A 20,832-nucleotide genomic window follows, 5' to 3' on the forward strand; every position below is an offset into this window, starting at 1 on the left:
TAGCCCCTCTGGGCCCCGAACTAGGCCCAGATCTGGGCCGAGCAGGCCCTGCCATGGCCGTCCGCCTGCGCAGCTCCGCCACCAACGGTCGCGCCGCCGGTCCTCCACCCACCCGACGCACGGGTTCCACCCCGCCGCGCCAGACCGCTGCCGCCGAAGAGCACCGCCGCTCGCCAGGACCCCCACGCCCCCAGCGCCGCGACGGGTAGAGACGATCCCCCGCCACCGGCACCGCCTAGGCAAGGCCTAGCGGCTCCCGCCGATGGCAGCGGCAAGGGGGAGCGCGAGGGGAGGGGAGCGCGAGGGGAAGGGGCGCGGCCCGGCCGCCGCGGGGGGGGGCGGCGCGGGGCGCGGGAGAGGAGAGGGGTTTTTTTCAGTAAACCTTCTTTTTGTTCGGATTTGGGTTAATATCGCTTCCCCTATGATTTGACCACAGGACCTGCTATGTGACGGATCAAGGAACAAACCAGTGCGCTGCTGGACTATTTCTTGTTTGCAACGATGCACTCGACCTTTTGAACCAGGCACAGGCAGAGATCTGAAATGGAAACGTCCATGGCGGGGAAGTAAGTCGAGCACCGAGACGACGGGGACGGACGAGACGGAACGGGCGCGAGGGTGCGCTCGGTGCGGGAGAACGTGGTGAACCAGAACGTGTCCCTTGTGGTGCCGGAGCATCACCGGAAGCTCGCCGGCGACGAGGACCTGCGGAGAAAACACGGCGGTCAACGCCGGTGGGGTGGCTAAGCAAGGAAAACAGAAGGGGAAGAGGTCCAGGAGGGGCGCAAGCTCACCCGGAAGAGATAGGATGCGTCGGTCAGGCTGGAGGACGGCGGAGGTGGCCTGAATTGAAGCTTTTCCCGCCGGCTTTGGATAAGGAATCGGCGAATTTACGGTCACTATAGGGCACCTTGGGTGGATCAGATGACGAGGACGACGAGGCGCATCTTCTGGTGGTCTCGGCTCGACGTGGGGTGGTCGGTAGCGGCGGCACCATGGTGAGCTTGACGGTGTGTGTGCTTCGTTGCTCACAGAGAGGATGAAACGAGAGGAGAGATGGGAGGTGACGGCGCGAGGGAGGAGTAGAGGGGCTAGGGTTTGCAAGACCTAGTGGTGAAGACTAAAAGGAGGGAGCAGGGTGGTTGTGGTGGTGGAGGACCACAGCTAGGGTTGCAAAGCGGCGTCCGCAAACATGCATCCTAGATCCCCGCAAAACAAAAAATAGAACAAACGGACGTGGGATTTGAAGGGGATTTAAAGCATCGGTAGTGCAAAAAGTGATCCCGCATCCCGCTCCACTTGACAGCCTAACCACAGCCCCCACGCCATGTGCGTGCTCGGGTCGCTGTCGAGCGAGGACGATCAGGAAAAGAAGAAGGAGGGCGTGCGAAGGGGTAATTGGGCCAGAGATGGATTGGCTGACTGCTTGGGCCACCAAGGAGAAAGAAGAGGGAGTGGGCCGCCGAGAGGAATAGAGTCCAGGGGGTTAGCTGGTTAGGTTTTAAAATCTTTTATTTTCCTTTTTCTGATTTGAAAACTGATTTTTAAACAAGGTTCAAATTCAAACACAGTTTGAATTCAAATAGGGAGGTGGGAGAAAAAATACCAAAATAATTAGGTTTCATAAAATATTTTTATTTTATCAAAACATGGATGTGATGCATGCATGATCACACTACATTTCAAAAAGCTAAGTCTCGACTTAATCCACATGGTTTATATATGCCTCTTCCTGTTCCTAGTGTACCTTGGGAGAATATTTATATGGATTTCGTATTGGGATTGCCTCGTACACAGAAGGGGATGGATAGTATTTTTGTTGTTGTGGATCGGTTTTCTAAGATGGCACACTTTATTCCATGCCACAAGACTGATAATGCTATACATGTTGCTGATTTTTTCTTTCGTGAAATTGTTCGTTTACATGGTGTGCCAAATACTATTATTTCTAATCGTGATACTAAGTTTTTTAGACATTTTTGGTGATGTTTATGGGTTAAGTTGGCGACTAAATTGTTTAGTACTACATGTCATCCCCAAATTGATGGACAAACTCAAGTAGTAAATAGAACATTGTCTACTATGTTGCGGGTTGTTTTGAACAACTTAAAATTGTGAGAAGAATGTCTACCTCATATTGAATTTTCTTACAATCATTCGCTGCATTCTACCACTAAGATGTGCCCATTTGAGATTGTGTATGGTTTTGTTCCACGTGCACCTATTGATTTATTGCCTTACCATCTTCGGTGCAAAATAATTTGGATGCTACACAACGTGTTGAATTGATATTAAAATTACATGAGACTACTAAAGACAACATAGAACGCATGAATGCTAAGTATAAAATTGTTGGGGATAGAGGAAGAAAGCATGTTGTGTTTGATGTTGGTGATCTTGTTCGGTTGCATTTGCGCAAAGATCGTTTTCCTGAACTACGCAAGTCTAAGCTAATGCCACGCGCTACTGGTCCTTTTAAGGTGTTAGAGAAAATAAATGATAATGCATATAAACTTGAGCTTCCTGCAGAATTGGGTCCGGTTAGTCCTACATTTAACATTGCAGATTTGAAGCCTTACTTTGGTGAAGAAGATGAGCTTGCGTCGAGGACGACTTCAATTCAAGAAGGGGGTCATGATGAGGACATCCTATCTGTTGATACAACCGATGTACCTACAGCCACACAAATACAAGGACCAATCACTAGAGCTTGTGCCAAACAACTTAACTATCAGGTACTTCCGTTTCTTTGAACTATTCATCACATACATGAGAATATGATGCTGCCTAAATCAGATGTGTTTGTTACTCTTATGAATGATGGACCTAGCATGGATGAGAAGGACAAGCATTGGAGCATGATCACACATAGATGAGATGGCCGCAAACATGTGAGGATTGAAGAAGACGCTGCAAGTGGAGATTTCATAACTTTGAAGCCACCATAATTGGGGATGAAGACATGGACGAAATATAGAGCTTTTCACTTCATAATTTCGTCCATACGATTACATGGTGCTGCGTCACTTTTAAAGTTTGGGCCAGACCCATGTAATTTTCGCAGGAATTAAGTCAGCCCCCGTTTAGAGTCTGTATTGAAGGGGAAAAGGCCTTCTAGGGTTTGGTTCGGCCACCATACGTATGGCTAGCCGAAACACCACCTTTTCCTCCTTTAAATACCTCCATAGCCGTCACGTTTAGACTTGAATTTTAATTAGATTAAAAGTGATTAGACTAAAAGTTAGCAATGCTGCAACTCTTCGTGTACTTCTTTTGAGCCCAACGTTCAGAACAAGACCGACTATTCGAAATCCCACATTTTTAATAAAGCTTTCATCTATATCCGTAATATATTTGATTGCAATATTAGTTCTTACTTGTTCTCGATTTCTGGTAGGAATCAAGACCTTTTGGTCAGGCTGATCGTGCATCTGCAAGATCAGTAACTCCCGGAGATTGTCCTAGCGATTGCATTGACGCACGAGCTTTGCACGTGTAGTCAGATCGTCAAGCACGAACTCCACCAACAAATCGACGTTATCATCATATCATGGAAATATCGGCCATCTTTGCCCTATCACACAGGGCCCCGATTTTCTGGAGACGGCCCTGCGTACATGTTTACTTGGTGATACAAACCACTTGGAAGTTCATGATACATATACAAATCCTCCACTCTTTTGTTCCGCTTAGGAGACCATCAATAAGGTTTCAGTCAAGTAAAATTTCCATGAAATGCAACACAATAATGCTTGAATCAATGTGTATGGTAAGAAGGGATCATAGATTCCCTACTAGTCTAACCCGCTTTAGCCTCAATCTCTTCAACCACGTGCACTTCCAGAAGTTCAGAGTCCCCTTGCTCAACCAAATGTTCCCTGTAAATGCCAAAGTTGAGCAATGACGATGAAAAAAAAAAGGAGGCCGCAAAAATTAATGTCTTATTTTTGGCTGTTGTAATAATTCAATTCTGGCAGGTATGCACTTCAGTAGCCAAAATGTTTGTTTTAGTTCGGTCTTGTATAAATCGCTCACACTGAAATAGATTGTGATGAAAGTACACTTTTACCCCACCTCATTTTGTACTGGCGTGCTGAACAGATTGCATGGAAATTTAGCCACACAAAACATTAATACAAAACCACAATTTTCTGTTCCATACCTTAATTTCTCACACAGACGTGCCAAAGCATCAGCCCCAGTTCGTGATGCAATATCCTCAATTAGCCGAGCATTCGACAGATTTACAATCTCTGCTAGTTTGAACTCACATAGTTCTTTTAAGGAGGATGCATCAGTTAACACAGCTGAATGGCCACCACCTGCAGCAAGTCTCCTCACCTCTCCAACACACCTAGATCACAGAAAAGAACATAACACTTCGCATAACATGCTAATGAACTTCAGAAACCAGAGTAGTTACTTATTGCACACACAAAAAAGAGAGCTGGAAATAGGCGAAATACCAATCAACTGGAGAGGGGTACCAAGCATAAGTAGATTTCTCATTAGCCGCCTGACCATAACTGTTATAGCCCCATCCATATATACGGCCATCTTTCACAGATATAAGTGTGTGGGAATGACCACAAGTAACAAGCCGTACACCTGACGGAATGACCAGGACTGGAATGTTACGAAGTAGCACATCTGATCCATTAAGAGTGCATGAAAAGAAGCCGCTCTGAGGTCCGAGCCCCAGCTGACCCACATGTCCTCCACCCCAAGCGTAGAGGGCTCCACCTTCAGTTACAGCACAAGAGTGAACCCCACCACAAGACACATCTGTAGTTACTATTCCTTCAAGCGCGACAACTCTCCTTGGGATTAGTTCCTTATCTCCAGACTGAAGCGAGCAATGTCCAAGCTGCCCCATGCTTCCAAGTCCCCATGTATATCTGCAAAATCCAAGCGCAAAATCCTGTTAGAAACGGGTCTGCATGATGAAAGATTGAAGATCAAACGATGTTACAACGGACTGACTTCACATGAAGGCTTTGAAAAGAACATGCTCAAAAACTTGAAACGCCCTCCAAATGATGTTGTTTATGCATCAAAACGATCTACGCACTTTGACCAGTACTGTTTCCAATATATGTCACTAGAAGTTATAGATTGCTACAAGCATATTAATCGTTCAAGTTTAAAAAGTTTAGCTACATGATTGCTTAAACTATATATTTTTGGAAATGGGGGGAGTACATGATAAAATCCAAGAGAGCGAACAAAGAGCTCAATAACAATTCATGGCATTGTGCTTTCCAGTTTCTAACCATAAAGTATATGACATTCATTTTGCTTTAAAATGTGGAGAAATACAGTGATTTAAGTAGCAAGGCTGGTGCGAGGCAGTATCGATTCCACCCATTAATTCACATGGCACTAAGTTAAGATAAACCACGGTGCCTGTTCCCGTCACAGTTAGCCCCTACTCCTTAGTCATAGTCAGCCTATAACAGTCCAAATCTTCATTTTGCCAACTGAAGAACCCACACCACTTGCACTAACATCAGAGAACAGCATCCTTTGAGATGACTTACACCTCCCCATTTTCTGATATAGCTGCTGCATGGTACTCTCCACATGATACTCTAACAATCTTCACTAGCTCAGGCGCTTCATCAAGGAACCTTGCATAAGCATTTAGCACGCGAGCTCCCTGTAGTCCTTCAGAAGTACAACCTCTGCCAAGCTGACCATGCTCATTGTAGCCTGGTTAGTAAGAAAATAGAACATACCTTATTAATAGTTTAAAAAATTAAACAACGAAAATAAAAGGTGCTTCCTGTTGCTTGTTTGATAAAAAAAGTAGCAGTCAGTTAGCCATCTTGATAGATTAAGATTTAAGTTCTGGTCATTACTGATTGACAAAGCTAGCACCAAACAAAAAAGTTTCTCAGTTGTATATAGGTTGGTAGAGAGAGAGGTGTTTTGGCTCCCGAGGTCCAGTGATTTTGGTATTTTTACAAAATCGAAAATGGTATTTTGAAGTTTCAAAAAGTTTCAAAATCGTTGTATTGTAGGCTACAGAAAAATCACAAAATCGAGGCTCTGAAAAGGCGAAAAGAAATCATTTTTCTTATTTATATTTTTTGTGCAGAGTTCGATGCAAATTTACTAGTACATACTAGACATGTATATGTACTTGTATGCTTTTTTCGGAGTTTTTGGAGACCTAAAAATAAAAAAATTTAATACAAGATCACTGGAGCTCGGGAGCTACAAGTGATTTTCGGATAGACCTTCTCTAAAAAATTACAAGTAAAATACGAGAACAGAAGATGGACAAGACTTTTAGCGTGGCACGATACCCCATGCTTGCAACAGGCCATCATCCGACAGGGCCACCACATGAACAGCTCCACAAGAAACTTGTCGAATTACCTGTGAATATATGACTGATATTCAGTAACATGGCATTATCTCAAAAACATACATTACAATTTATAAACAGAAGATGTGAACGACATAGAAAATTTTCAACAGTTGCAACTATTTATTTGGGGGAGTTATATCAGGCAAGCGAAGCTAAGCATTATATCGCAATCTGTGCAACAGTTGCCATGTCGAGCCTCGTGCTTGGAAATGGAAAGAGCTGCCTATTTTGGCACAATAGATGGATTAACAACTAAAGTGTGCATATGATTGCACCTCTCCTTTCCAAGTTTGTGGACCCAAAAATTCAAAAGAGGCACACTGGATATAGGGCTTCTGAAGCATGCTTGGGTGCGGGACATGTCTGGTTTGTTGGTCGCGGCGTTGATGCAATTCTTAAATCTCTGGAACGCCAAGAGAACTTTCAGTGGATCTCGACCTTCTCCAAAACCTTCTCGGCAAAAATGGCGTATCTTGCATTCTTCGAAGGACGGGAGAGCTGGCCGTTGCATGAGCAGATTTGGAGCTGCAAAGCTCCGCTTAAATTCAAGCTGTTCACGTGGAAAGTCGCTTGGGATAGGTGCTGGACTGGAGAGCGGTGCCGGCGCCATGGTCTAACCAATGATGACTCTTGTCCCCTTAGCTTGCAGGAAACCGAGACGATTGAGCACCTCCTTCAGTGCTATTTTGTACGCTCTATTTGGTTTGCAGTCATGGCGGGGCTTGGGCACCCTGATCTCGCCCCCTTGTCTTTGGATTCCTTGCAAAAATGGTGGTCTAAGGTGCCTGAGTGCTAGCCTTCCAAGCTGAAGCCTAAAGTCATGTCGATCGTCCTCCTTGTCATTCGTTCGATTTGGCTTGAGAGGAATGGGAGGATCTTCAACGCCAAGGTTAACCCAATGGCCAAAGTCCTAGATGGTATTGTCTTAGAGGTGGAAAGGTGGAAATCTGTGGGTTTTTTGTGAGTAGTTAGTCCCTTTCTTTCGCCGGCTTTTGTGATGGGTTTTGTGTTTGTTGTGGATTCTCGTGTATGTTTGTTCTTGTTCTATATACATCTATAAAAAAAAGTCGTGTCTTGTCTTGTGTCCTGAAAAAAGATTTGAGTATATGAACAAAACTTCAAGTGACAGAAAATCAGTGCTAGTCCTGGAACTGTGCATAGGAGGACCAGTGGAAAGGAACTGTGAAACTATCCTCCCGGTGGACTTCTTAAGATGCAATGATTGGCATGGATCAAATTAACAACATAATATTTCGATTGGCTACATCCAACCAGCTTCTTAGAGGTGTACAATGTATAAAGCTAGAACACCAAGAGGAGGTACCCCTAGGTTCAGATTGCAAAATCAAGAAAGCATAAAACACAAAGTATATCTGTCAATGAAGCATCCGGTACATCTGTCATATGTGGCATGACATATGGTCACGTGAGGCCAATCCAAAGGGATGTATCCATGAAAAGATTGCGTGTTGGCGCTAATAGCGCGCTATAGCATATCTGAAGAGTCCACGCTAAATTTTAATAATTTTGGTCGCTATGCCATTATTTGCGAAAAACATCATGCTATACCGCGCTAAAACGTCATAGCGTCAGCATGCTATTTTTTCCAGCCTATTGGCCCAAGGGCTCGAGTTTTCCTCCCTAGAAAAAGAAGTTGTTTTCTGTTTGTTGTGGTGATAAACCGCAATATGCTGGTTTCTCTCCTGAATCTGAAGATGACATCGCTAATGCTGATGATTCTTAATAAGTAATTTATGCTATGTTGTTGTCCTGTGGGATGTTGATATTAGGCTTCTAGAAAATTGGAGAACTATTTTTATGTGGTTATGTATGTATTATTCTATCATTTTTGGACTATATCCTTATTTTTTTGGCTGAAATACTTTATTTGTAAGCTATATCTAGGTTTCTTCGAAATGTCATATGAAATATAGCACGCTGTAGCATTTGGAGGAGGCCACCGCTATTTATTGTAGCTCGCTATTTGAAACATTGGATGCATCCCAACCCCTTAGGCAAGTGACGCAGGCTACATATTGCATTTGCGTCCCGAAAAAAAACAGCAAGCAAGAATTATTCCATCAATCGCCCCCCCCCCCCCCCCCCCTCTCTTTTCGTAACAGTTGATTAATTTAGTGTTAACCATTAATTACTTTTCTCTAATTATAAGGCTATTCGCAGAAATGATGACCCATAAGAACGCACACAAATACTTTCAAGTGCAAGTGAGAATAGCATACAAGCATATTAATCTGCTAGATGGCCAGTAGAAATTCGAATAGAGGTTTTATTTGGCAAATTATGTAAAGTTTTTCCCAGTTAACCATGATACGGGGGGACGCAGATAGTTCATGGAGAATAGGTTAGAAAATGAACATGAAAGCAAGAAAAAGGCTATTTGACTACACAAACATTTGGTCTCATGAATCTACTTGAAACATACGATATAACTGACCCACTGTAATGGAACTTTACCGTGTTTGGTGCAAAAGCACCCCAGAATAGACGAGGGTAATCTGAGCCCTGAAGAGATCATGCGAAAGCTGAGTATTTTTGTCACACAAGTTGGTTCTCAATCTGCAATGCATGGATTCAGAAGTATAAATATTTAGGTAAACCTGATTCTGTCCCCAAACCCAGAGCCTGCTTTTTGATATTGTGGCATCATTTTCTCGAGGTTCGGCAATAGCAGCTGTACAATGTGCACCACAGGACACTGATTTCACAAACTCAGTCTCCAGTGCATTGACCTTTTTAGGTTCTTTTGCACTCTCCTCTGTCCCATCTCCCAACTGGCCAAACTCATTTGCACCTGTAAGTTTGAAGTTGAACATGAATTATATGCTTCACTAGAACAAATGTTGTTCCATCCAACAAATGCATGAAATTTCATTTCCAATATTGATGCACGGTAATAAATTGATGGAAGGACTCTATGCACTAACCGACACTGAGCTTGGCATGTATAACTCTCAGTGTAGATCTGCATTTGGAAGAAAAATAACCATAATCGTGTTCATAGATACTTGCTACATTTTAGTTTTTTACCAAATGATAAGCACAACTAGGCTACATAAGAGGGTCAAATCAAAAAAATATCACCTAATAACTATCAGAAGAACAAAAAACAAACCAGTAAATTAAGGAGATATAAATACAAGTGGTGAGACGGTCCTAGAAAGAATGTCTCGGTAGTGTGAATATGCCAAGTTTCCATGAATAGAGGAAATAGTCAATTCATTACTAAGGGAAGTACTTTTACTGGCATGTAACAATGACAGTGGTAACCATGGGAATAATAACTCAACAAAGCTGATTCAGATCCAAACATAAATGTGATGGCATGGTACTAATCACAACACTCCAATTTGATGGTTATCTAACACTTCCTGTTGTAAGAACATTAAGGGACCTACCCCATGTGAAGAGTGATCCATCTGAAGCAACTGCAGCAGTGTGCTCACGGCCACAAGCAATATCAATCCATCTGAAGTTCTCACCATCTCTGCAGTTGAATAGTTTGGGAGGTAGGCTCTTGGGGATTCTCAAGTGGCGCTCCTTGCCCTTCCGTGCAGTCTGGCCACTCTGGTTATACCCCCACATGTATATTGCACTCTTCGTTGGTACACCAACAACGCGCAGGTTGCAAAACACATCATCTATATCCATTGCTGTTTGTTTAGGAGTTAGTACACACAAGACAACATCTTGATCAAATTAAAAGCAGTAAAGAAAGTGACAAGGCTACACAGAAAAATCTATACGTGTTTGCTGTTTTTTAGTCTACAAAGTGCTAAAATGGAGCACTTTCGCAAAATAGTGTCCAATTTTGATCACAACTTCAGTTACCTGGCACAGGTGCAATCCAAATTCACGTCTTCTTTCAGGTTCTCACTTATGAAAAAAAAGCATTAGTTTACAATCACCAATCAGGAAGGCACTAGAGCTACACCATTGACTAGGAAGTTTTTACGGAAATTCCTCAATAGCATCCATCAAATCAGCAACTGGACGCATGGCACCCAGGTTTTTTTTTATTTTCGGCAGACAATCGAAAAAAATGAAAACCTGGTGACGAAGCCCAACATAAGGCACTTTAGTTAGGGGGGCTGAGCAGGAATATACCCAGATAATAAGGGGAGAGGGGCATGAAGATTGTTTCAATCAATTGAAGCCCCCAATTTGTCAAAAAAGTAAACATGTTCATATTAATAAAAGCAACAAAATATATGGGCGGGTGCTGAAATGAGAGGGAAACGAACATCAATTCAAGAAAGGTAGGTACTGTTTTCTACACTACTTAAAAAGGAGGAACATGTTCCTTATTCTGGCAAGTTTTGGTCGTCACAAGCGATACGTCGAGACCTTTCGTCGTCCTCCATCGATAGCACCCAAATGGGCCAAAGCCCAACAAGCGGTTCGTCTCTAACCTACAGTCTGATCCCTCTCTCCGTCTCTCCTCAAACCCCGCTCGTCGCCCAGTCCTGTCACGCGGGCGACGCGATGTCATCGGCCTCATGAGGAGGAGGGTCCTAGCGTCCCTAGCCCGCCGACCTCTCCCATCTGCCCTCAGCCTTCGATCCGCGACGTCGCCGTCGGGGAGTGCTGCCTGGAAGAGGACGAGGTGATGGGGACGGCTGGCTGGTGGCGGCGGCGAGGCCCTACAGAGGTCGATGGCCAAGATTCATGCCCAAGCTCCTGGTGGGCACCGCGGCTGTAAAATAGGGTACGATCCAATCTAACCTGTATGGCTCTCTACGATCATGTTCTATTTTGAACCTCTTCAGATTGGTTTATTGAGCGAAGGACGAGCTATACGGTTATACCGACGGCTATTTGAAGCATACCAGACGTTGTCGGTGACACTAGGACGGAAGGCCACAATTTTTGTTTGATTTGGTCGCTGGTGGCTATTGCATCCACGCAGCATGCACTGAACTCAGTATACTTGGATTTCATGGCCCAAATTATTCTTATGTGTAGAACGTCGATACTACTCTGCAATTTGGCCGAATTGGATACAATTTCCTGATGGTATGTGAGCAGTCAGTGTTGTCCCCGCAGCATCTGAACGGTCTCCCAATTAGCAGTGAGTGGTTATAATTTAAATTGGGATGTGGAGTTCAGTTCATGTGTTTCTTGCACTGCATTGTCCAGTTTTCTTGCTGCCATTGGCGCTCTGCCACAGTCCCACCCAGCGACCACTGGGCTGATGTGCTGTGCATGGATATTTTCACCGTTGATACCGAGGGACGCAGGCCGCCACTCCCCGCCGACGCCAACGACGGCGACGCGGCCGCACGGTTCGAGCTGCTTCTCTCTTTTATCTCCTCTCCCGTCCTCATGTGCAGCTCCATACCAGTCATCCCCAGATCTCCTCCACCACTTGTGATGAGGTAAAGCTTAATTTATGTTTGCTTTTGTTCAAGATTTTCCTGAATAATCATGATTTTTACTACTTACAAGGTTGTGTAGGCCCCTGCTAAATATTGAAGAGGTGTATGTTCCAGCAATCGGCAATCCTTCTGCATACAAGGTATTTGAAAAAATGCCTATGCCAAGTTGATCATGCTAAAACACTCCTTTTGACCGAAATTCATGATGCAATCATTAATATTATATGCAGTCTTTGTATTCATATGAAATTTTTGTGAGTTATCCCAAATTTAATTTTTCAGTGCCATTGTTTTATTTAAGTACGTCTGTTTATGTTTGACTGAATTTTGTTCCGTCAAATGCCTGGTTGACTAATATATACTATTTGGTGTTGCGAACGCTTCAGAGCAAGCGAGTTGAATAGCATTTCCTTTGCTGGGACTGTTTGTTTAAATTTGATTGTTTGGTTTGATTTTTTTTAATGTTCAAAGGGAGCAACAGAAGCATGCACATCTTCATATTGCAACGTTGTACGTTAGAACTTCCAATTATGCCGTGTTTCGGATAACCATGTGTTCTTCTGTTTTGAGTTCATTTGCGTCGATGCTTGTTATCGGCTCTGAGTAATAAAGTGCAATAGACTGAAACTGTGTAAAAGATTAGTTTTTCTTTGTGTGTTTTCTTGCTCTGTATTTTAGTGGAACCTGTAAGCTGCTATCTATTTTCAAAAAGATGGCATCTTGATCTAAAAAAAGAGACAACATCTTGAATTCATAATTCTTGGGTGTACTGGTCAGAATCAGAGTATCATTTTGACTTGTCTAAGCTGAAGATGATCAGATATTGGGGGAGTACTGGCCAGAATCAGAGTATCATTTTGCATAGGTTTGTCATCTTAGGTTAGCAATCAAAAAATTGAAAAGAATCACTTTTATTCTACCATTGCAGATTCGCTATGAATACCTTTTTCTTCAGCCGGACTATTGGATTGTTTTTGCTCCCAAAACAGATGTTGTTCCTTATCGAATGCAATCTGTAATGTTCTAATTCCTTATATTAGGAAGTAATTTTCTACTGCCACATATAATCTAATTCTACATTAACCAACATTTATAAAGTTTCTCTGTAAATTTCAGGTCCGCACAAAAGAAGGCGATTTCATTCGAGGGGCATTTTTTATATTCCAAGGTAACTTGCACTTGCCTATGCACACAAACTAAAGTTATTGCTTTGCCGTCAAAATCATTTTATAACTATTTATTTTTACCGCAAACTTGGATTTCTCATTCATGTAGATGAATCCAATGATCCTGGTAAATGGGGAAGTATACCCTCTGGACATAGGTGAACTGGATGACACAATTGCTTTCAAGTACTTGAAAAAGTATGAGTATAGTTTACGGAGTAGTGTCTTTTTTCTGAACATATCATTCTGACCATTGTTTCATTGTTTTCAATTTACAGGTGGAGTAACCTTGAGTTCCTGCTGCCTTTCGGAAGAGTCATGAGCCTCTTTCAAAAAGGTTATATCCATGAACTGGATGAGAAGGTATACCCATATTTTGTTTTTTTTTCCTTTTTTTCTTAAGTCTTCTTCCTATGAATATTTTTAGAGTCCACATTTTGTCTTAAGTTCAATTATTCATATAGGCGTGTCTCAATTGCTTACTTTCTTTACCACACATTCAGGTAAAGTTCAGAATGTCGAAAATTTCAAAGCCTCCAGTCAACTTATGTATGCTAAATGTGCACAGGAAGTCAGAAACTTTAAAAGTTGGATAACTGTATCATCATCAACAACAATATACATGACACAAACTAACTTTAGGTGTTCCGATATTTCAGTAGATCTCTCCATTGAATTGTAGTGCCCTTTAATTTCCAATTTATGTTATCTTCACTGGGAAGATCAGAATATATAACATTTATGTTTTGCAAACCTGCGATTTAGTGCCCAAGCATAATACTTGTGATAAGACATCAAAGGTTCATATAATACTATCCCAGTATAGGTTGCAGTGGTTTATTGCAGATTAACTTCCTCACTATTCCTATTTTCAGCGGTCCTTTTTTAGATTTCTTTATTCCTCATTCTTCCTCTTTTTCTGTGTTTCTGACAAGATTAGTATTACCACTTTTGTTTATAAATCTATTTAGTATATCAGTACCATATCTTAGATAAAGGACAAGCACCTCAAACAGGTTACCAGATCCTTGGAGTTTTCATAAATACCGTTTATAGCTTCAGGCCGAACCAGCCTCTGTATCAAAGGGGCATTTTAAGGTGAGACTGTTGAAGGAAAACATGTCACTACAATTACAGAAAATGGGTCTTTTCTTCAGCTTCTCTTGTCCTCTCGTTGCTTGAAGCAAAATTTTCGGCAGTATACTGAAAATTTCAGCAATACTGCTGTGAAAATGCAATCATCTGGGTTGAGTGTACCATATGGGTGGAGTGGTAGCAGAAGCCCTTGGAGCTATCTTCAATGAAATATTCTGAAGAGAAACGGTGTTATACTAAACTTGATATCCATGATGTGAGCCCTTGAAGGTATCTTGTCCAATGGCTCTCTAGATTAATTACTTGAATACTATTTAGAAATTTTCCTGCAGTTCTTTTTGATGAATTCCCTGGTTAACACATAGATAACCAAGTCAAAGTGAATAACTCAAACTCTGATGGCACAACTCACTGCATAGGTTCAGTTTTAGTGAATGGTAACCACTATTTCTGCTTTGTTGAAAATAAAATTTCGAAATAGGGAAACTTACTGAAGTTAAGCTGAGCGGTAGCATGAGGGAGATGGAACTCGGGTATCACCAGGGTAGATATTTAGCTGCCCAAATGCCATACTTTCAGGTTGTAGCCTAGCCACCCCAACCCATAGGAAGACAAGTAGGCCACTGATTCATGATGGGGCATGTATGAACTGAAGCTCCTTTACTTGCAGAGGCTGCAACTGCTAGCTTGCATTTTCTTGTGCAACCTTAGATGTATCTTCCTTTTCATCTCTTGCTTGGTGAACTTACCGATCGAGTGCAAGCCATTTCTTAGCACATTGTTGTGTGTGCCATTTCCATCATTTAGACGTCTCATAGAGAAAATCAATATAATCAAGAGGTCATGGCACATAGTTCTGGATATAGAAATGTTGGTTTATAGCCTACTAGACTATTTTTTTGGCTGGACTGTAGCGGTCATTGTGAGTGCCCTTTTCCTTTCACTCGAGCAATTTTTTAACCAGCAAGAGAGATAGAAGCAGCTATCCTTATTAATGTTCTCTTGACAATAATTTTCGTGAAAAGATGGTGAAGATTTACACCAACATTCTTGCTCTCTTTATTACATATCACCACTATACAATAACACTTTGTAGCTACTATTTCAGGTTTACAATAACATTTGTGACTGTTTTTGCAATTCGTGTTAGAGTATCTACATACTGATCTAAGTGATCTTTAGGAGGAAATACAACCAGTTCACCTTGTAGTTCGTACATCTGTATGGTTATGGAACAACATTGGCTTAATACAGTTGGTACCATAGCCTCCCGATTCTGCTATAAATTATAGTTGACAATTTGTAGCCTGCTTGTAGTGTTGCTACAGTTTTCTGGTGCTACAATTCAGTTACAAACAAACTAACATCTTCAGCTCGCAAGTTCAGACTTCCTTAGAACGTGCTAAAGGATTCTCATACATGGCTTGTGCAACACCAATACCAGTTATTTGTTTGTTCCGTTGTCCTGCTTAACTCCATATTGTCTGACATTGTGCTAAAGATTCTCACTGTGTTATTTTTTTATCGATTTCCTATTGTACCGTAGCTATAAATCGTCGTATAAATGCGACTTATCTACACTACTTAAAAAGGAGGAACGTGTTCCTTATTCTGCCAACCGTATTTTCGTCGTCCTCCTCGCCCGTTCCGCCCGCGACCTCATTGTCCCGCGTCGCTCGCGCACAAATGGGCCAAGCCCAACAAATCACTCTTACCCTCTCACCGATGGAGGTGGTCCGCCACCGCCCGAATCCTGGACACACCCGCGTCCTCAGGATGGAGGTGGAGAATTGAGGTCGTCGATGCCTCATTCGCAGGTGGCCTCATGAACGGAGTCGGGAAGGGCGTGTAGACGCACACTGAGGAGCTGGAGGAGGCCGTGGGCGGCGATATCATAGGCTGCCCATGGGCGCGTCGTCCTCCAAGGGGTCCTTGGACACCACGGCGTCTCCTCCCGCCGATACCTCTTCCCTGGGTTGCATGGTCGCCGCCTCCATGCGCCTGAAGCTCTGCGATGCTGCGGCCGGAATATGTCGCAGAGGCGGAGCAGCTCGGGGGAAAACCCTGCGGGAGATGGGCTCCCGCGCCGGGAGAGAGTGACCGGCAGTGGGCGCTGCACTGCATCGTCGCCTCCATTGCCGCGCTCCACTGCATCGTCGCCTCCTCGTCTCTCCGCCGCCGTAACCGCCGGTTCCCCTAACCTCCTTCCATCGCTCAATCTCCGTGTGATCGAAAGTGAAGAATTGGTGTGGGCCTGGAGGCCTCCGATCTCGTCATCCATCGCATCCATTGTCTTCAAGATGATCGGCATCATCATTCGCAAGTGTGGCCTCCGCGCAGGTAACACACACGTATGTACATGCCCTTTTTCTGTTAGCCTTTGTTTTACTTCCGAATACATGTGATTCTTCTCTTCTCTTTACATCCACGATTCCAAGAAAACGAGTACAATCATACAACCCATGGTTGCTCTATCAGGCTTTGCAGGCATTTAGTGTCACAATTTCAGTTACATAAAGCTATTGTGTTAGTGCTCATGGGGTCATGCCTAGATCAGGCGCTTCCACTACATCATTGGGTTGCAGAGTGTAAGTGCACATATTTCTTCAGACATTTGAAGTGCAAATGGTTCAATTTATTGACATAACAAGCATTTTTTTTATACTTCAGAAGAGGGAGAATTCCTACAGATGGAAGCCTCTATCAGATGGTGATTTGTTATGCTTCTGGGAAAATACTTTGGTACGTGCATTTTCTCAAATTATTAGGTGCTACTTTGGAGGATCTTATCTCAACTTGATATTATTTTGTGGTTTACCAAAGTGGATATGTTGTTAACTAGAGATAGTTAGTTAGTTACTGAGTCTATTGATGAGAAGTTTATCAAATAAAATTAAATAGGAATCGATATTTTTTTAACTCTCAAGCAAACTCAAAAAATGTTGCAAACTAAGGAAGATGTACATAGTTAACATTAAGTACTGGCAGTTTTAAAACTAAAATGTTGTTATCTCATCTATGTTCTTAAAGTTTTTAAACTACAATACTGCTTTCTCATATAATGTTCTGAAAGTTTTTAAACTACAATGGATTCTGTTTATAACATAAAGTACTGTCAGCGTTCTTCATCAATTAGCTTGAGCCTAAGAATGATGTATAAAACATGTAATTGAGATTCTCCCTTCGGGCATTTATGAGAAATATCGTGTGCCGATAAAACATATTCTTTTTTTGAGAGGATAAAACAGAGTTCATTAAGTAAAATGTTAGTCATAGATTTGGGTTATTTGGTCATAGCTTCATAAAAAAATAACGTTGCAAATGTCTCTGATAATAACACATTATAGTGTAAACTATGGAAGTCAAAAGCCCCCCTGCTGCCCCCCCAAAAAAATCTTTTTGGTGGAGAGTTATTAATAACTATATTCCAGTAGGTGCAAATCTGTCTCCATTTACTGGACTGTGAGGCCAAAGAAGAAGCAAATTTATCATGTGCTGATTAAATGTACCTTTGCACTCTTATTTCGGCTTTTTAAAAGAAACCTATATGGCTCTCGAAAATAAATAAATTACCTAACTTACATCCTGTGACTTGGTCTACAGACTTGCTTGACATCAATCTATGTTCACATGATTTGTGATGTGCGATACTTTGTGGATTGTGGGCAGTCTGGATTGTAAGAAACAAAAGAAACCATGCCATCAATCTATGTTCATGGAAATTGTGTTGTGCAATACTCTGTGGAATGTGGGCAGTCTGGATGGCAAGAAACAAAAAAAAACATTAATCAGTATCACAAAGGCCTATAGATGGTGGAGGACATGATGAGTAATATGCAGGCCTATATATGGGCAGGAGACATGGCATCAAGTGGAGTCCTCCCCCAGGTGGTACAAAGGTGAATGTCGAAAGCAATTTGGCTTCTCTGTTTGATGTGGTGCTTCGTCTCTTGACCTCCTTCTGTTCGGCAAACCTGTGACTCGTACTGCACTATTTTCATAACTAATTATGTTCAGAAACTTTTCATTCAATGGCTTAATTGTTTGTTTTGTATTACTGCAGAAAAAATCAGTGATGTTGTCTTTGTTACCTGGTTACAGATCTTATTTTATGTATTCAATGGGAGGGATTATTCTTGGCTAAGGGTTTTGTACTATAGCAAGTCCGGCAAGTTGGCTGAGCCATAGGTGCCTGCACATAAAATATTTGTAGTTGTATTTGTGATTAAATTTAAGTTCTGCAAATCCATGAGGCGTTTGTGAGAGACTCTCTTTTAATTTTACCACCAAGTGCTTTTGCAAATCCGATAGATATCTTGGCTCGAGCATTCAAAATCAGCCTTAACGCTGGATGGTGGCTGAATGGCAGGAGCGAGAAGATGTCGGAGTGGCAGGCCGGTGTGGCTAGCGTTGGTACCCTGGAGCGCATGCAAAAGCTTATCAAAGTCGGAGGTAAGCATCACGAAAGTTAATGAACATGACGTACTGTAGCTTCTTCTCTCCTAGAGCATCATGTTTGACTGAATGCTTATATGAGATACTCATGTTCGACCTCATTGAATTAACACATACCTCAGTATATCATCTTATGATTATCTTGGAGTGTATTACCGTCACTGGTTACATGAAGAACTACATGTTCGATTCCAGATGATCCTGCTTTTCCTTGGGTTCCCCACCGCCTCCGCGCCCTGATCCTTCCGCCCACCGCCATGTTCGGACTCGTACACATGAAAGAGAAACACTTGGAGGCGTTGTCATAGAATGGAGGAACAGACATATGTTTCATCTCTGGCAAAATGCCCCTACATGCTGAAGGTAATTAGATGGGAAACCATGCTTTTTGAATAGAAAAGGACAAATTTCATGTTTGAGCTACTTTGATGGAATACAAAATTGGTAGCTTGAAATTCTCTAGGGAGCCAATATTATTGCAGTCCTTTCCAACCAAAAGTGATCGGGTGCAGCCTAGATGCAAATAAGAGTCTGCGAAAGAGAGGACAATGTTATCTCTAATGCCTTCCATCTTATAAGAGATGATACAAAGGTTTAGTTTGGCTCCCTAGATTTGCTTTTGTATTTCTTGCTACAGATGGTGATATGTATCTTCATTTTTATAGCATCTCATGTGTTTTGTAAGTCCTCTTTTACAGTTTGAATAATACCGTTGAAAACAATCTGCTTGAAGGATAGATGGAATGGGTGCATGTATAATTAAATATAAATGCATCTATTGCCTCATCATCTTAATAACATTACTATGTGTGAGTGTGAGTGGAAAAAATCATATAAATTTATGTGTGTGAGTGGCAAATAAGCTCTCTAACAAAATATAATAGTATATGTTTATAAGTATTGTTAATATGATTTTTTAATGGTCTATATATTATTGTAGAATAAAGCACGTGTAATTTTGGTTTGCTCACAGATTTGTTTTGGCCAGTAACATTGTGATGCTAAAAGCTGATGTTGCATATTGTGCTTGAGCTTCAGCATGTACACAGTTTTTACATTAAGCTATATGGTTTTATCATGTTTCCTGTCACAGGTTTTGTATGCTGATCATTTGAATGGAGGTATGCAAGCTGTTCTTTGCAAGAGGAATCATTACCGGCTTTTATGGAGGTTAGGTGAACCCATGTCGTTAGAAATGAACCTACTAGGTGTGGTCTCCGAAGGCCGCCGAACACGGAACTGCGACAGTCCTCGCACCTATGATGAAGAGGCAAGAGAGGGATCGGTCTCCGCTCCGTCTTCTCGAGAGAGTGGTGGAGCTCGATAAAGTGGGTGAGCTCAAGAGAGTGAGGAGGCGATCGGCTTTACATCGTCCACATTCCTTTTCTGCAAAGGGTTTCTAGGAAAAAGAAGTGTTAAGATTTCCTTTTCTGCAAAGAGTGAGGAGCCCCTTTTGTATGTTTCACACAAAAGGCTACGATCCAGGGTTCTCTCCAGATATTTATGAATATCAAAGTTTTGTTTGGACTAATGAGAAAAGAAGTATTTCTTAAGGTATACCTATGTTTGCAGCATCCACGTTTCGCTTTTTGAGACAATAATATATTCAAAAGTAGAGGTTGTTGAGTTGACAATTATGATGGCCATGAACATAGGTGTGGGACTTTACCGTGGAAGAGTAACAAGTAGACCTAGAACTTAGAACCACGTAGATGGGCAACAATGTTATCTTGTTATTGCAATACATTATGATATCCCTGTTTTGTTTTGAATTTTATATGAGTTGTGAATTATATATGTTCATTAAAAAATAAAATTTGAAAACCCGTGGCAACGCACGGGCATTTATACTAGTACCAACAAAAGAAAGAACTACGCCCGGAAGGATCTTCACTTACAGGGTACCAGCCGTGCTCCCTTGGATGGACGCGGGGGGGTGGGGGTGGGGGGGGGGGGTGGGGAGGAGGGGGGGTGGGGAGGGAGGGAGGGATTGGGCGAGACTCTGGGAATAGCTTCCGAGTTCCGTGGGAGGAGGAAGAAGACCAGAAATGGTTCACGCATACGTCACGTGCCCAAACCGAAAGAGGATGAAACTGCTACAGCCACAAGCTAAGAGGGTACCTTTCTTTTTTGTGGAAAAAACGAGGGGGTTAATCGGAGTCGGTGTTTACCTCACGATGCCACTATGAAAAACACTAGGAAGTTTAAGGCGTGGCCCACGCCGTGTCCGTGTTGTCTATGATGTTGAATTCTTTTCTAAAAATAGGGTTCTTCTGTGATACTCCAAATAAATGACAGCCATCAATTTTTGTTCATCTAATGGTCTAAATAGATTCATACCACA

At 42.3% G+C, this 20,832-nt stretch overlaps 2 protein-coding genes across 18 annotated transcripts; one reads left to right on the plus strand and one right to left on the minus strand.

Annotated features, from left to right (window-relative positions):
• Window positions 1–3,660: 3,660 nt before the first annotated feature.
• LOC127295038 (ultraviolet-B receptor UVR8) lies at window positions 3,661–20,453 on the minus strand. 3 transcript variants are annotated; one of them, XM_051324943.2, is made up of 9 exons: window positions 20,387–20,453; window positions 9,793–10,047; window positions 8,995–9,188; window positions 8,852–8,899; window positions 6,312–6,384; window positions 5,541–5,712; window positions 4,467–4,898; window positions 4,163–4,354; window positions 3,661–3,878 (listed from the first exon to the last, which is right to left on the minus strand). In XM_051324943.2, exons 2-9 carry the CDS (start codon window positions 10,043–10,045, stop codon window positions 3,800–3,802), a joined length of 1,443 nt encoding a protein of 480 aa, XP_051180903.2. In that variant the 5' UTR covers window positions 10,046–10,047; window positions 20,387–20,453; the 3' UTR covers window positions 3,661–3,799. The 3 variants fall into 3 exon arrangements, with proteins under 3 accessions (XP_051180903.2, XP_051180905.1, XP_051180904.1); XM_051324945.2 differs by having other exon boundaries at window positions 20,346–20,425; XM_051324944.2 differs by lacking the exon at window positions 20,387–20,453 and adding an exon at window positions 10,226–10,660.
• LOC127295039 (uncharacterized) lies at window positions 10,760–20,045 on the plus strand. 15 transcript variants are annotated; one of them, XM_071819069.1, is made up of 16 exons: window positions 10,760–11,102; window positions 11,360–11,465; window positions 11,565–11,772; window positions 11,843–11,912; window positions 12,701–12,787; window positions 12,889–12,940; window positions 13,048–13,096; window positions 13,217–13,301; window positions 13,442–16,384; window positions 16,512–16,621; window positions 16,704–16,775; window positions 17,637–17,932; window positions 18,097–18,221; window positions 18,403–18,485; window positions 18,684–18,851; window positions 19,582–20,045. In XM_071819069.1, exons 2-9 carry the CDS (start codon window positions 11,408–11,410, stop codon window positions 13,532–13,534), a joined length of 702 nt encoding a protein of 233 aa, XP_071675170.1. In that variant the 5' UTR covers window positions 10,760–11,102; window positions 11,360–11,407; the 3' UTR covers window positions 13,535–16,384; window positions 16,512–16,621; window positions 16,704–16,775; window positions 17,637–17,932; window positions 18,097–18,221; window positions 18,403–18,485; window positions 18,684–18,851; window positions 19,582–20,045. The 15 variants fall into 15 exon arrangements, with proteins under 15 accessions (XP_071675170.1, XP_071675171.1, XP_071675167.1 ...); XM_071819070.1 differs by having other exon boundaries at window positions 13,442–16,373; XM_071819066.1 differs by having other exon boundaries at window positions 13,442–16,621.
• Window positions 20,454–20,832: the final 379 nt, after the last annotated feature.

Source organism: Lolium perenne, chromosome 4 (assembly GCF_019359855.2).
Source record: "Lolium perenne isolate Kyuss_39 chromosome 4, Kyuss_2.0, whole genome shotgun sequence".
Classification (NCBI taxonomy): domain Eukaryota; kingdom Viridiplantae; phylum Streptophyta; class Magnoliopsida; order Poales; family Poaceae; genus Lolium; species Lolium perenne.